Source organism: Astatotilapia calliptera, chromosome 6 (genome assembly GCF_900246225.1).
Source record: "Astatotilapia calliptera chromosome 6, fAstCal1.2, whole genome shotgun sequence".
Taxonomy (NCBI): Eukaryota; Metazoa; Chordata; class Actinopteri; order Cichliformes; family Cichlidae; genus Astatotilapia; species Astatotilapia calliptera.
Window position 1 is genome coordinate 22,782,782 of NC_039307.1, and position 14,428 is coordinate 22,797,209.

At 38.9% G+C, this 14,428-nt stretch overlaps 1 protein-coding gene across 1 annotated transcript; it reads right to left on the bottom strand.

Moving 5' to 3' along the window:
- Nucleotides 1–678: 678 nt before the first annotated feature.
- Nucleotides 679–10,007, bottom strand: gucy1a1 (guanylate cyclase 1 soluble subunit alpha 1). Its single transcript, XM_026171136.1, has 8 exons — nt 9,531–10,007; nt 9,187–9,254; nt 8,325–8,413; nt 7,504–8,219; nt 5,762–6,247; nt 3,811–3,954; nt 2,047–2,201; nt 679–1,400 (listed from the first exon to the last, which is right to left on the bottom strand). The coding sequence occupies exons 1-8, from the start codon at nt 9,768–9,770 to the stop codon at nt 1,262–1,264; spliced, it is 2,037 nt and encodes a 678-aa protein (XP_026026921.1). The 5' UTR covers nt 9,771–10,007; the 3' UTR covers nt 679–1,261.
- Nucleotides 10,008–14,428: the final 4,421 nt, after the last annotated feature.

Sequence of the window (14,428 nt, forward strand, 5' to 3'; positions counted from 1 at the left end):
GTGTGGAAAAAGACTAAAAGTATGCACAAACATTACGTATGTTAAGATACTGAGAGTTAGGAATGCTTTATGTTACACAACACACCTAAAAAACAGTGTATATGTTTTTTGTCTGACTCAGAAAGAAATTATTGGTTGTGTTTTATTAAAAAATAAACATAAATAAATAAAAGCATTTGTTTGTAAACCAACATATGATCCTGCCTGTAGAGCTTGCATAAGGCACCTTGATCTGCTCGGCATTGCTTCATTGGTTCAAAGGTTTAATCCTAAACTCTTAATATAGTTTAATTGTTTGTGTTATATGTTATTAAAGAATGTATTTTATTTATTTATTTATTTATTTTATTATTTGTATGTAATTCTAGGACACATTGGGGCGATCGTAGCTCAAGAGTTGGGAGTTCGTCTTGTAATTGGAAGGTTGCCGGTTCGAGCCCCGGCTTGGACAGTCTCGGTCGTTGTGTCCTTGGGCGGGTGAAGTGTCCTTGGGCGAGACACTTCACCCGTTGCCTACTGGTGGTGGTCAGAGGGCCCGGTGGCGCCAGTGTCCGGCAGCCTCGCCTCTGTCAGTGCGCCCCAGGGTGGCTGTGGCTACAATGTAGCTTGCCATCACCAGTGTGTGAATGTGTGTGTGAATGGGTGGATGACTGGATATGTAAAGCGCTTTGGGGTCCTTAGGGACTAGTAAAGCGCTATATAAATACAGGCCATTTACCATTTACCATTGCTTTACCAGGTACCTAGTCTGGGCAGTCAGACATTTACAGGTCATCATATCAAAAATGTATTTTTGTAACATAGCCACATTTTACAAGATTAAAAACTTTAATGACTCTTTTTAAAAATTTGTATGCTTTTTGGTGCATTTACTATACATTTTATACTATTTTTTACAGACAACAGTCTTAGAACAACAGTCCCAAAGTCCTCTCTTGACAGCACTTCTATATCTCTGGCAGGAGCTAGAAATGAAAGCTACTTTTATATCATATCAGTTTGCGCAGATGACTCATTCTGGAAGAAAGATGAAGTAAGTTTCTACAACAACTGTACAAATGGATAATTGTACAGAGACAAGACTCATGTTTGACAGTAAACTGACATCTCTGTAATTAAGCAACTGCAAGAGTTTGACTCGAAGACACTATCATCGACATCAACTCAACCAAAACCAAGATATACAAGGTTGTTGCACTGTGTTCACTAGATAGGTTTATATTACTCCATAGCTAACGTTTTTGGGATCTGTCACATGACTTCATTTCATATTCAGTTTTGAAGTTTTGACAGACGCCTCCAAAAAGTAACAAACTCCAGGGATGTCGTCTGGAAAGTTGGCCGGAAGCTCCTGTCTGCTCCTGGGAACAAACACGAACTCTGGGCGACCCTTCAGCAATCTGGGACAAAGAGCGCACAGATAAAAGATGGATCTCAAAACAACGTGGCGAATTATTTGACACAAGAGGAAACACAGTGCTCATCCAAATGTTAAGTTTCCTGTCAAGAGCACTTTGGGTTTTTTGTTATCTGCAACAACCACTTGTGGAAACAAATTATACTGTGCAGAAAGAGAGGTATGCAATTTTATTTGGGGGGTTCTGCCTGAATAGGTTTACTTTGAACAGTTATTGTTCTGTTCTGAAAGGCTTTTCTTTAGTTCCAGTAATAGCTAGTCTGCTCTGATTGGTCAGTCTGTCTCATAAAAATGAGGCAGTGGTCACCTTTCATAAGTCTATAAGTAGCAGCGTGGCCCCGTAAGAGCTGCCAGCTAGGTAGCAAGTCAGTCTTTTTATTTGTGGGTCTGTCTGTAGGGGGTAATTGTCATTGTGTTACCTGACAATGTAGATAAGTCACAGCAGAACTGTCTGGATGATAAACAGGACACTTCAAGCAGTTAAAGGGTAGCATTTTCAATGGGAGATTATATCTCCTTTTGGGATGGACTAACTTGAACCTGCAAAGCTTTTCAGATTATATGTTTTGAGACAGTGACATGTGACTATGAGCTACTTTTCTTGTTCCCAAGTTGCAGAGTTATATCACCTGTGGGTTGTGGGGCTGATGTTGATTTTTCTAGGTTGGCTGCATGATTCAAACTTGTTGGCCAATGTGACATTGTTCCCAAAAAGGCAGTAGCGAGGCATCTTAACCCCAACTACACCAGCAAGTACTGAACCGGTGTGGAGGCCGATACGCATCTAGGAAGAAAATGAGATGTTTTAGTTCAAGTTTCAGCTTGTCTTGCCTTACACATGCACGCAGTCGTGTGCACGATGACACCCATTCCTGCCTTCATTCTCATGCTGCTATACTCATCACCTATGGTGAAAGTAACATCTGAATACAGTAACAAATGCAGAGACCTGCCAAGAAACCGATGTAATTTTAATTTTGGGAAAAGTGAGATTTACAAATATTGGTGTGTGTATGTATGTATATATATATATATATATATATATAAATTTTTTATTTATTTTTTAATTTTTTAATTTTTTTTTATATTTTCATATATTAGAAACAAAATCTAATTCCTCAGCATAACATTTTCTCAATATTGTATGGGTATAATTTTGCTACAGAATAACGTTTTGGTGTTTTCAGAGGGATCAAAACCTTCCCAAGTAACCACTGAGGAAACATCCAGAATGGCATTTCTGGCATTCGTGGAAGTTAATGACATGACTTTGCACATATTTGGTTTGGCTGATTCTGACAGCTGTTAGGCCAATTAGGACTTTTTAAGGCAAAAACACCACATAGTTTTATCATCATCAGACATGCATGATTACATATCAGAGTATTTAGTCAAATATCTAAGACAGTTCACTTTTATGAATACAATTCTTTCTGTGTAATAAATTCTGTGCTGTAATGTGCTGCGCAGTTTGTAACATCTTATGAAGAGTACAAATTAAGTAATGTTTAACTTATTTTATTTCTGACATTTAATACATAAATTAATGCAGAATGAATCTTGAATCAATGCCATTCGATCAAGATATGTATCTATTTAGGTTTTTAGTTCAAGGTCAATAGAGCTAATCAGTTAAGGATGAATAATTCACAGTTAATTCTTTCATAATTTAATATGCAACCAAATAGCTGAAATGTGAGGCTATTAAATTAATAATGCATTTACACACTATATAGAAATACATTACTCTGAATACACTTCTCTGTTATAGAAATCAAGCTAGCTTCATACATAAACTTCTTCTGTAGAGTGCGTGAATCAGCATTTCTTAACAGAAGATAAGTTTTGTGTGAACTGCTACTAAGAGCAACCAGCAGTCAAGAGAGACACAGAGACACACAATTAAATCATCCTGAGTCAGATGTTGGTGAAACATTATGATTTGTACTCTGATTAGATAGTGTCACCTAATTATTAAAGATGTTACACTCTGCTTTTGTGATTCACATTCTTGTTTTGATAGGTTAGACTCATGTTGAAAAAACCCCAAAATTGTCTGACTCACTGATACAGTGACAGTAGTGGCTGTCAACGTCATCGTTCGTTAATTGTGCCAAGTTCTCTGCAGATAAGGACAATAACTGGAAAGCCACCAATAATAGTGACAACAGTTTAAAGTGCAGGAAGCCATTAAAGCGTTACTTATTGTGTGAAATCATTATCTGCTTTATATTCAAATTATAATAAACAACATTTTGTAACAACAACAATGTAGTGATAGTTCTCTTTTTCTTGTTCTTAAAACTCTCCAAATAAAAACACTCGGACACTGTTGGAAGTTACATAATCTGACTGAATAAAGAATTGTACAGTAATTAGTGCTTGGCCCTCACCTGTATTGGTTCTCCCGTTGGCGTCATAACTCCATTTGAAAGCTCCATCATCTTTAAAGCCATGAGTGCAATTTGAACAGCATGAGTGTCACTCTCCCTGTGCAAGCCACCAGCTACACAGTATGCATCACCAATGGTCTCCACCTGAATAAAGCGGAAGATTGTTAAAATTATTTCTACAAAGACAAATATAAAACGGCATACATTGTTTCAGGAGCTTTTTATGTCTTCTCCTACTCAATGTCAAGGGCTTTATTGCTGCATTTAAAGTGGCACACCACGTTTAAGCTATGAGCCGCGACATTGGTGCATATTAATATTGTAGCAGTAGCAGTGTGTGTGTGTGTGTGTGTGTGTGCACGCGCGCGTGTGTGCGTGTGTGTTTATCTATGTGTAAGCAGGCACGTTTTGTTAAAGCAATAGTTATGTGATAGCTGTGAATGTGTTTAGGTGTGTAGTTTTAAACTTTAAAGATGTGTGTGGTCTGACGCATGAACAATGGGTTAGACGTAGCAGAAGTAGCCCACCCTTACTTTACTCATCAGTCCTTTATTTTCATTTCCAAAGCATTAGTAAGTCTTCCAATATGAGCTATCTTCATCTGATATATAAATGTGATATTCTTGAAGCTTGGTCAATGATGTTGTGGCTGGTGTGATCACATGAAAATATGGACCCTATGTGTTTTTTTAATCTGAGATTATGATATTTAACTGTTAAGAATACATTTGACATGAAGGGAACGAACCTTAGACAGAGTGATAAATGTAAAGTGGATATTCACCAAACAGTCTGCAACAATTTGCCTCCATCGTGCAGCAGAAGACAAGTAAGTGTAATAAAACTTAAACTGTAATACTGTAGTACTTTATTAAAAAGTCCATCTTTTTTCCCCTTTCTTCTTCTATTCTGTGCAAATCTGAACTGGAGAGCACTCAGCTGCTATGTGGCTGGAACAAAGTAAAACTATTTTTAGGCTCACACATGTGGAGTGGAAACAGGGTCCTCAAGGAACCTCTGACTTCCTAGCGTTTTACGAGATATTTGTCAAACGCGCTCCTCTCTCTGTTATGCTTCCACGACAGTTTGATTACATTATCCAGCCTCCCTGCAGATTAGCAGCCTATGCAAGACACTTGGCTAGCTGGTTGAGTTACAGTCCTTTGTACACAAAATGGTATTACTTTGTTCAAAATGTTGTGAAAGCATTTAATGCATTTGTAACCTCCTATTCATATATATATACACATATATTTATATATAAATGTATGTATATTATACTTGTCCTGGTGGCCCGGGATGTTGCAGAAAGAGCTTCAGCAGGCTCTTCTTCTACCAAATGGGTTACAGGGGCAGTTCTTTGTCCATGAGTTTTGTGTGTATAGTATGTGTATATTATTTTAGTGTATAATTATATCTAAGTTATTCAAGCTGCAGGCACGGCTGTGTGGTCATGCGGGACACACAGGTAATGTCCACCTTAATTTACGTGGGAGTTAAGAAAAGGATTTTAATGATTTACAAAAGACAGAAACGGAGTACTTACAACTGACTTGCACACTTACATTCCTAGCAAGATCGAGTGTACTTACATAAAAATTAATGAACCAACAAATGTATTAATAAAATAACGATTGTTGTTGTGGCTATTCATAAAGAAAGAAGTCACCTATCTATAAGTCTGAAATTTTTGCCAGCAAAATGACTTTCTAATAAACTGCAAAAATCCTAGGATGTTCAATCTTGATGTTGAGTCTTGCTTAATGTTGTACCATGTCACTTACTGTTCCATAACAAATTTGAAAGCTTGACAATGATCCAGCATTGTTAACACCTGAGTGGTTTCCCAACATTTGTGCAGTGTAGACATGAAAGCATGTGTGAATGTTCACTGTAAAAAATAAAAAAAAAAATTAAAAAAAGCTCAGCTCAGCAATATATATTAACCTACCTTATACACATCAAGCTCTCCACATTGGTGGTCAAACCTGGTGTATAGCTCATTGAGCATGGTGATCACTTGCATGGGCGTACAGATTGAGCAAACAGCCGTGAAGCCCACAATATCAGAGAAGAGCATCGTAACATGGTCAAACTTCTTGGCTTGGACGGTTTCACCCTGCCACAGCTGCTGTGCCACAGTGCCGGGAAAGATCGAGAAGAGGAGATCCACTGTTTTCTTCTTTTCCTCCTCCAGAGCTTGATGTGCATGCTCCAAGGCTGCCTTGGCCTTCCCCAACCGCTTCTTCAAACCATCCTGTGCTTTGGCCTGCTCGCCAACCAGGACTACATCACGGAGAGCGTTATGAATAGGGATGTCTGACAGATAGAGGCCGCGACCTGTCAGCTCCTCCAGCTTGTCCACGCATGGCGATCCCAAGAACAAGATGGCGTTTGACTCTGAAACGTAAATCATCTGACCTTTAAGGTCCATGTGCTAAAAGGAAAAGGAAAATGATGAGAAACATTTAGAAATTTTTAACAAAATTGTTATTAAAAGCTATGAGATCCTTACAGCTCAAATATTCTGTGCATTTGTACTGTAGGATGCCTTTTTTTCTTTTTAAAAAAAAGTACATACATACATACATATATTTATATATATATGCTGTGGGGGGTGTTTTTATCCATGGAAGCAGTTTTTTCAAATGTATACACAATTAATTCCCTCAAGAGATGTAAATATTCCAGTAAAATAAAATGACAGCTGCATACAGCTGCAATTAGCCACAGTTTTAAACAAAGCTGAAAGATTTATTTATGTAGGGAATGTAAGCCGGTCAATTGGTCAATCTGTCTCACAGTCAAGACTTCAAGAGATAAAAATGTGGGTTGTTTAAATAAAAACCGTTGCAAGCCTTTGGTTTGTGTGTTTTTGTTTGTTTGCCTTTGAAGAGATCTGACATCGTCTTCTCAACAATTTTCCGATTTCATTCATTTTGTCTGAAAATAGCTAAAATTTTTGACAGCTTATTCTTTATTTTTCATAGACAGACAGCTTTCGCAAAAATGACACTGAATGCTTTTGATTTCTCATGTTTATATTCTCTCTACTATAAATTATTAAATATTTGTTAGAATAAATGAACATGAAAATTTGATTTGTGGAGCCATAGGAGTGGGCCGTTTTTCCTTTTTTTAACGTATCAGATAATTCAAGTTATGTTAATGTGCTATCTCTGCTGACTGGAATATAAGTATCAAATTGCTGACCCAAGATGCAAGAGACTGTGAAACTTGCTGGCTCGCCCATTTGCTGATTTCTACCTGTTTTAATTGGACCCTGTTCACTAGCTGTAAATCTACCACTGGAGGACAAGTGCCACATGGTATTAAGTGGAAGCATCTTTGAATAAGTTTCATTATAGCATGCAACATTTACTCGCCAGTACCTCTCATTGCAACTGATGGCTGTGCACCCTTACAAAAATAGCATGAGCATGGCTGTGGCTTTGATGGATAAAATGGTTTGACATTTCCTTCTGATCTCCACTGGGGGTATAATGTTGATCTCTACCTCAGGCCGAGTGCACCCAAGTACACCACTAATAAGCTACGATGCTTATAAGCAGCCCATTTTCCCCCTCTTCTACCCAAGTTCCTTAAACATGTAGGTGATGATGGGAAAATGTTTTCAGCCTCTCTAGTCTCTCTAGTCACTTTTCAAGGAATTTCACAGATGTATCAACATACCTTTCCTGTGTTATCTGTGGTGGCAACTCCATGCTTTATCCGAATGATAAACTGTGCATTTAGCATAGTGAGGATACCCTGAAAGGTACATTTGATCTGGGGGGACACAATAGAGAAGTGGTCTTGGAAGGTACTAAACCGTCTGAGTCCATCCTTCCTGATCAGTCTTTTCCTGAGCCCGTGTCCTACTTGCACCAGAACCAGATCCTGGTCAAGTATCAGATGGAAAGGGAAGATAGTGGAAAAGAGAGAGGTAGGAAGGGTCCCAGCTGAGGTAGCCCGCAACGGACTGGGGCTCAGATTTTTTGTATCTTTAACTACAACTGTGTACAGGAGGCTGGGCTGTGGACTGGATTGCAAGATGGTGTCTCTGCCATGTTGGAGGTCCATCACCACATCCACAGTGGTGTTGTACAACAGGCGGGCAGCAGCTTTGATGACTCCTGGGAAAAAGAGCTCAGTGGTGGTGCAAGGGTTGAAGAAATAGACAGTAAGCAGGCCTGGATCTTTGTCTAAGCAGAGTACCGAAGGTTCGTTTACACAATCTCGTCTATCCGGGTTGGGCAGCATGCTGCTCTGTTTCAACAAGACATTGAAGCTGTTGAGGAAGTCGTGGAGCGCTCCCCCCACCACCGTCAAAATGTGGCTGTCCTCTTCGTAACACATATTAAAAATCTCCTCACCAAGAGCAATTTTCAAAGCTTCTATCGGGATTCCTGTTAGATACATGAAGAGGATAGGGATCTAATTCACAATCAGTGCTTAAAACCCCCCTAAAACATTAGCATGTTTTGGCCAATAAGATTCCGATTTGTCTTTACCTGTTTTGACAGAATGAATGTTCATCATCTCTAATAAATGCTCTGGTTCACTGCTACAGCTCTGGTGATGTGAACAGGAAATTGCTAGACTGGAAAGTCAACAAATATCAAAGTCAGACACACATTAAAAACACACTTTCAGTAGACAGTCACTGAGATACAGCAGACATCGGCTGGAATTGTCCACAAGATCATTTTAACCATTGATTTTCCTTTTCATCTGTCTGTAACATCCCAGACAAAATGGAAAATGTCTGCTATAACTTCCTAGGTGGCATTTTTCTATGTGCTTTTTTGTCTGAACAAACAGCCAAAGATTTTTTTTTCCATATTTATATTTCTATATCCACATATATGACATGTGACCACAAAGACTGCAAAACCTTGCATTTGAGAGGCTGCGGCAAGGTAACAATCGGTACACATGCATCAAAAATGAGGGAAAACATCACCAAAAATAGTTCCAAATTAATTTTCAGCTAATTGGTTAATACACTAATCGTTTTAGCTCCTCATCAGACCATGACCCTACTGTGAAAACTACGCATTAATGTCACTGCGCATGTGATATTTTCCATAGCAGTCTAATGTGCCCTTCATTTGGGAGGGTTTTCTCTTTTTCTCCAGGTATCCATAGCAGCCGGAGTCTGTGTCACAACTCCTTGTATCAGTCTAGTAGTGAGAGTGCCAGAAGATATTTTGTAACAAATCACACATCCCACCCTCACTATTTTTATCATGAGGAATACACGCTGTGGTGAAAGTTGTGGGCTAGACCTATAATTCACAGACTGCAGCTGATAGGATGAGCAGTGTTTTTATTGATGTGTTGGTGGCAGCTGAAATTAAAAACACCAGTTACCTTTCAGAGTCCCTGCTGTGATCTGATAGTGTCATCATTCGTTGGAGGGCAGTGTGCAGCCTTTGAAACTGTATCACAGAGTGCCCAAAGCAAGTTAAAGGTCAGCGTCTGGGAATACTTAAACGTCAATTACAGAGGCTCTAATATTTATAGCATAAGATTTATCTGTTTCATTGTCTCAAGCGGACACAGGGGCATGGTGTCTGTGCTTTAAGGCAAAAATAAATAAATAAATAAATAAAAATAGATGCGATAAATGCAGTAATAGTTGTGTTTTTTCACAGGTCTAAGTAAAACACTGCAGAAGATACATGAGGTGAATAAGAAATGCATTTATAACTCACCTCGGGACATGCCAGTTTTCGGATGCTATCCCCAAGTGTATGCAGGTTAACTTTGGCTCTGCTTGTCTTCTTTCGAGGTACACCCTCACCTGTTTTTCCGTGCACGTCCTTGGAAACAGGCAATAAATCCGCCGTCTCAGTTGAGCGCTCCTCAAAGTCTCCGAGCTCATTATTTTTGGCGCTGGCAGAGAACGGACACTCTCCGGATATCTTCAGCTCTTTCAGCTTGGCGCAGAACATCTTCCCGGCTGTAACCTCCTGGCGCTTCTCTCTTATCTAATTTCGGAGGGAGACAGTTGTGGACGAGCAGTTGTGGTCTCTGGGGGAAATTCCATCATCTGATGTGCTCATCGGGATACCTTCCTCCTCTCAACCCGACGATTCACATGATCAGCACCAAAGCCAGAGACCACATACAATATTTATTGAAAACAGCATGGGCAAATGATGGCAGGGAACTATCATTACCAAAAGCCAATGAGGAACTAGAGGGGGGCAAGAGCACTAAGCCAATCCATGCGCAAGTGGGGATGGTGTAGCCAAGCAACCTATCAGCAATGAGAAATTATTTCCAGACGACTCGTCGCATGCAAAAAATTTTTTTTCACTTTAGCCCGACAGGGAACCATCAAATAAAACTAGTAACGTATAAGGTTAACCACACTTCTGTTATATCCCCGCTCTGCGCTGAAAGGTGTTCATTTTACATTTATTATCTTATTTGGCATTACAAATCTCGCATGGCTTACTCTAATAATGTATTTGTCACTCATGTTATCTGCACATGTTTAATTCATTCCAGAATCTCACCAGTATTTCCTGTACGAACGATCAGCTGTACTGTAATTATGAGAAAGATCAGGCCAATGCAGCCAATTGTCCTGTCTTTTCAAACCAACGACTTAAGCCTTCCTAAGCGTTTTGTAACTTACAGCTGTTGGACAAATTAATTGTTTGAATAACTTTCTATCCAACATAAAATTATAAATAAATAAGTCATGATCAGGATCAGCGCATTAAAGCTTTCCTCACCGAGAACACTTTCCAAAGCTTTCTTGTCAGATACATGAAGGGAATTGAAGTTTGATTCACGAACAGTGCTTTAAAAACATTTCTACATTTTGGGCAGTAAATTTCCGATTGATCTGTTTTGACAGAGTGAATGTCACTACTGCAACTCTTACAGGGTCTTAAGTCTTAAACAATTTGTGGTGCCGCAACTTGCAATCGTTACACAAACTATTGAACCAAAAGTTCATTTAAGCGGAAGACTGTATGAAAAGCAGTATTTCTACATGCTTTATGAGCAGCACAATGATTTAAAGATGGTCCCCAACTTGTTTAACTCACACCCATGCCTATACACGTTTTATAAAGCTGTACAGATAACTTAACTGATGCCATTGCATCCAGTTTGGCTGAAAGGGACTAATGTTAAAAACAAGTGAGTCCTCCTCATCTCTGCTCGAGGCTACATCAACCACAGATAACTCAAGGGTTTCATGAAGCAGCTGTCTAACAGTGGCACATTTACAAAAACACAAATGTGCTTCAGTCTTGTAAATATATGAAGTCTGAGCAACATGAGATCACATTTCCACAGAAGATGTTACCCTGTGTGAGTTGAATTAGGTCTGTTCTACTGAAGGTCGGGGAAAGGCGCAGAAAGGATTGGACATGTTAGATGATCATTTATAAAAAAAATTGTGGAAAAAAATAGATTTTGTTGGCTATGACAAGGCTAAACTCGTGCTTGTTGGCCATGTTTGGTCTGAAAAGCAAGCAATTTCACTACAACACCATAAATCAATTTCGAGAGTTTAAATAATGAATAGTATTGTCACATGGGACTTTTCTTGTTTCTCACAGGGACTCTCTCTTATATAACCCTGATCTTCTTTTAAGGTCAAGACCAAAGATGTTGCTACCATATAAAACAAAAGGTTTATAGGTTAGAGATTAAAGGAGGAACCCTTTCATCAGGCCCCAGGGTGGGCGCCCCACTAGAGTAATTAATTTAACAGTTCAACCTAAGGGGGGGGGGGAATTAAAAAAAAAAAAGCTACTCATTTAAAATGTGCAAGTTATGTTACATGTGACAGTTTCATGGTACTTTAACTGAAATGACAAGAGCATGGATGCTCTGAAGGAAGGCTAAAGTTAGTGATACAGGCAGATAGTGGCTTATTAGCTACATCTGGCCATGCAGTAAAATAAATAAATAAAATAAATAAAAATAAAAATAAATTCAGTGAAAGTCAATGAATTTTAAGATGATTTTAACTAACCTGAAAGCAGCTTCAGTGCAAATCAGTGCCATTAATACCACTGGACAATCACTTTTACTGATGTTTTAGGCTTTACTGCCACTGAAGTTGACAGATTTGAGTATGTTCCTCTTTATCTATTTGCATATTTATTCACGAATGAGATAAAACATTTTGAAACCACACAGTCCTAACTGTGCAGACTATCTTTAAAACTACTGTAGGCGTTGGTCTCTTGGTGCTGTAATGTACACTTCTTAAGAATGATGGCTTTCTGACCCTTTCGACCCCTATAGATATGATTTAAGAAAGAGAACCAAATCTTTTAATTACATTTGGAGTTTCTAAAGACTTTCAATGACTTTTAACTTAAAATTATTGCACCCAGTTGTGGGGTTCTGATGAATAAGCCTCCTGAGCCACAAGACTCAGGATGTGGCTCATTTCCTAATTTTGTTTTGGTTTGTTTTATCCCAAGCTCCTCCATCTTCATGATGAAGATATTTTGGGAAAGACTTTTTGTTAAAGTTGCTGTTGTTAAAGCTTGTTGTGTAAAACTGCTTTGAGGTGAGTAAAACCACTCCATTCAAAGGCCGGCTCACAAAAGTTAGCTAACATTTCAAACACTCCCCCCCCCCCCCCCCTTTCAAGCAAATTTACTTAAAAGCAGCTCTAATGGAGACCAATTGAATAATATTTTTAACATGTAGCAGCGTTTGTGTGATTTTTTTTTCAGACATTTTTAGCTTGAAACAAGATCATGCTTTACAACAAGTCCAGAGCAACGACTTCTAATTCACTTTAAGTTAATAATATAGCCTCTATCACAGCTATCCAGCCAGTGACTTGCTCGTTTGCATTTGCCTCTCGGAGCACTGATATGGGGTTGGAGGGCAACATCTTGAAGCAGATCTTTTTCCCCAGGTCTTAGTGACCCATCTGCTACCTCAGAGGTAACAGCTGCTGCTGCCTCTCACCAGGACCCAGTGGAGAGAGCACCAGCTGCGCTGGCATGAACAAACATCTTTGTCATGACTGGCTGAAAAGTTTCAGTGTTAATCTCGGCTTTGTTTTACTCTGTGTCTTATCAGTGTGTTCTTTCAGAGGAGCCATGTTTGCACTGAGGGAGTAACCACCAGGTTTCAACACATCTTTCAGATAAAATGAGAAGTGCTGACTGACACAGCAGGCAGGTCTGTTTCTCGCTCTGTTTGTTCTCAAGTAACACCTTGGCGACAGGGGAAAGTGGAAAATGGTTCTCCGTCTAAGTGCAGTTGTTATGATTAAGGATCCAAATTCAGAGAAAGAAGAGGTGCTAATAAGAGATGACATGATATCTTCAACATCTCATTCATCCTCTCAATGATCACAGGACTGAACCGAGATTGATCTCACAGCTACTTCTGGTTGTCTGTGCTAGAAATTTGAGGAAGGTGGAGAGAGAGCTCATGCAGAGCTCTATGATGTCATTGGGATATCAGTTAATAGAATAAAATAAAATACCTAGAAGAGGTTGGAAAAAGAGGGAAGAAAGTCCAGCTCCTCCATTCTGTGGAATCTGGTTTCCGTGCATGAAATCCTCCAATATTTCCATCTATGGCTACACCGTTAAAGCCTGAAGTCATAGAAGTGGAAATAAGAAACATTTTATCAGCAAACTGTAATAGCAGCAAATGTGAAAGCCATTAGGCAGCATAATTACATTTCAGCCTTACTGCATATTGAAGCCCAGCTGATTATTGGTAAGCCAGTATTTACACCAGATATTAGCTATTTGCTCATGTATCAGTATAATTTATAACAGGGAATAAATGAAAAATTCTAAAGAGTAAAGAAGAGATGGGAGAAACACCCTTCAACCATATTATAAGAGTTGATGCTACACAGTTTGTCCACAAGAGGGCACTCTGCAGCATCCTTTTTGGGAACAGCCATGTTTGGAGACATAAACATAACATCCAGCTGATCCAAGTACATTCAGGCAAAGCATAAATATAGAGAAATCTGTAAAGGGAAATCCATTTATGTGACTGAATGAATAAGCTAATATACTGGAATATTCTACTGATAAATTGTGTTTTATTTTATTATTGGCCTCATTATGTTGACAAGTTAAACAAATATCATAATTTCTGGGACACAGCATGAAGTGGAAATCCATAAATATAATATTTGTGATTAAATTATTTATATATATGTACTTTTTTTTTAATGCAGCATAAGGAACAGAAAAGTATGCTTTCCTTTTCCTCGTCTGTTGCCTGCCTCTATTCGTCCCTCAGATGGTGCCCTGTGGTGAGCCTCTTAATGTTGAGGAATGACTAGGACCAGTGTGCAGACCTCATGCCTCAATAGGAGACCAATCAAGTGAAGCTAAGCTCATTTGATATCCTGCAGCAAAAGGTTTTCATGCAATGCTCTCTTCTACTTGTTGTTTTTAATTACCCCTGGCATTCCCTAACATTTGTAGGAAAGCCAATAAGATATAATATTCTTTATAACTGTTTGGACTTTAGTTCCATGCAGGTGACAAATGTTTGAGAGCAGAGTGAAACTGCAATGCTCAAATTATTTCTGACATTATCTGATGGCATTTGGGAAAGAAACTCAAATAGTGGCTTTAATGGCTGG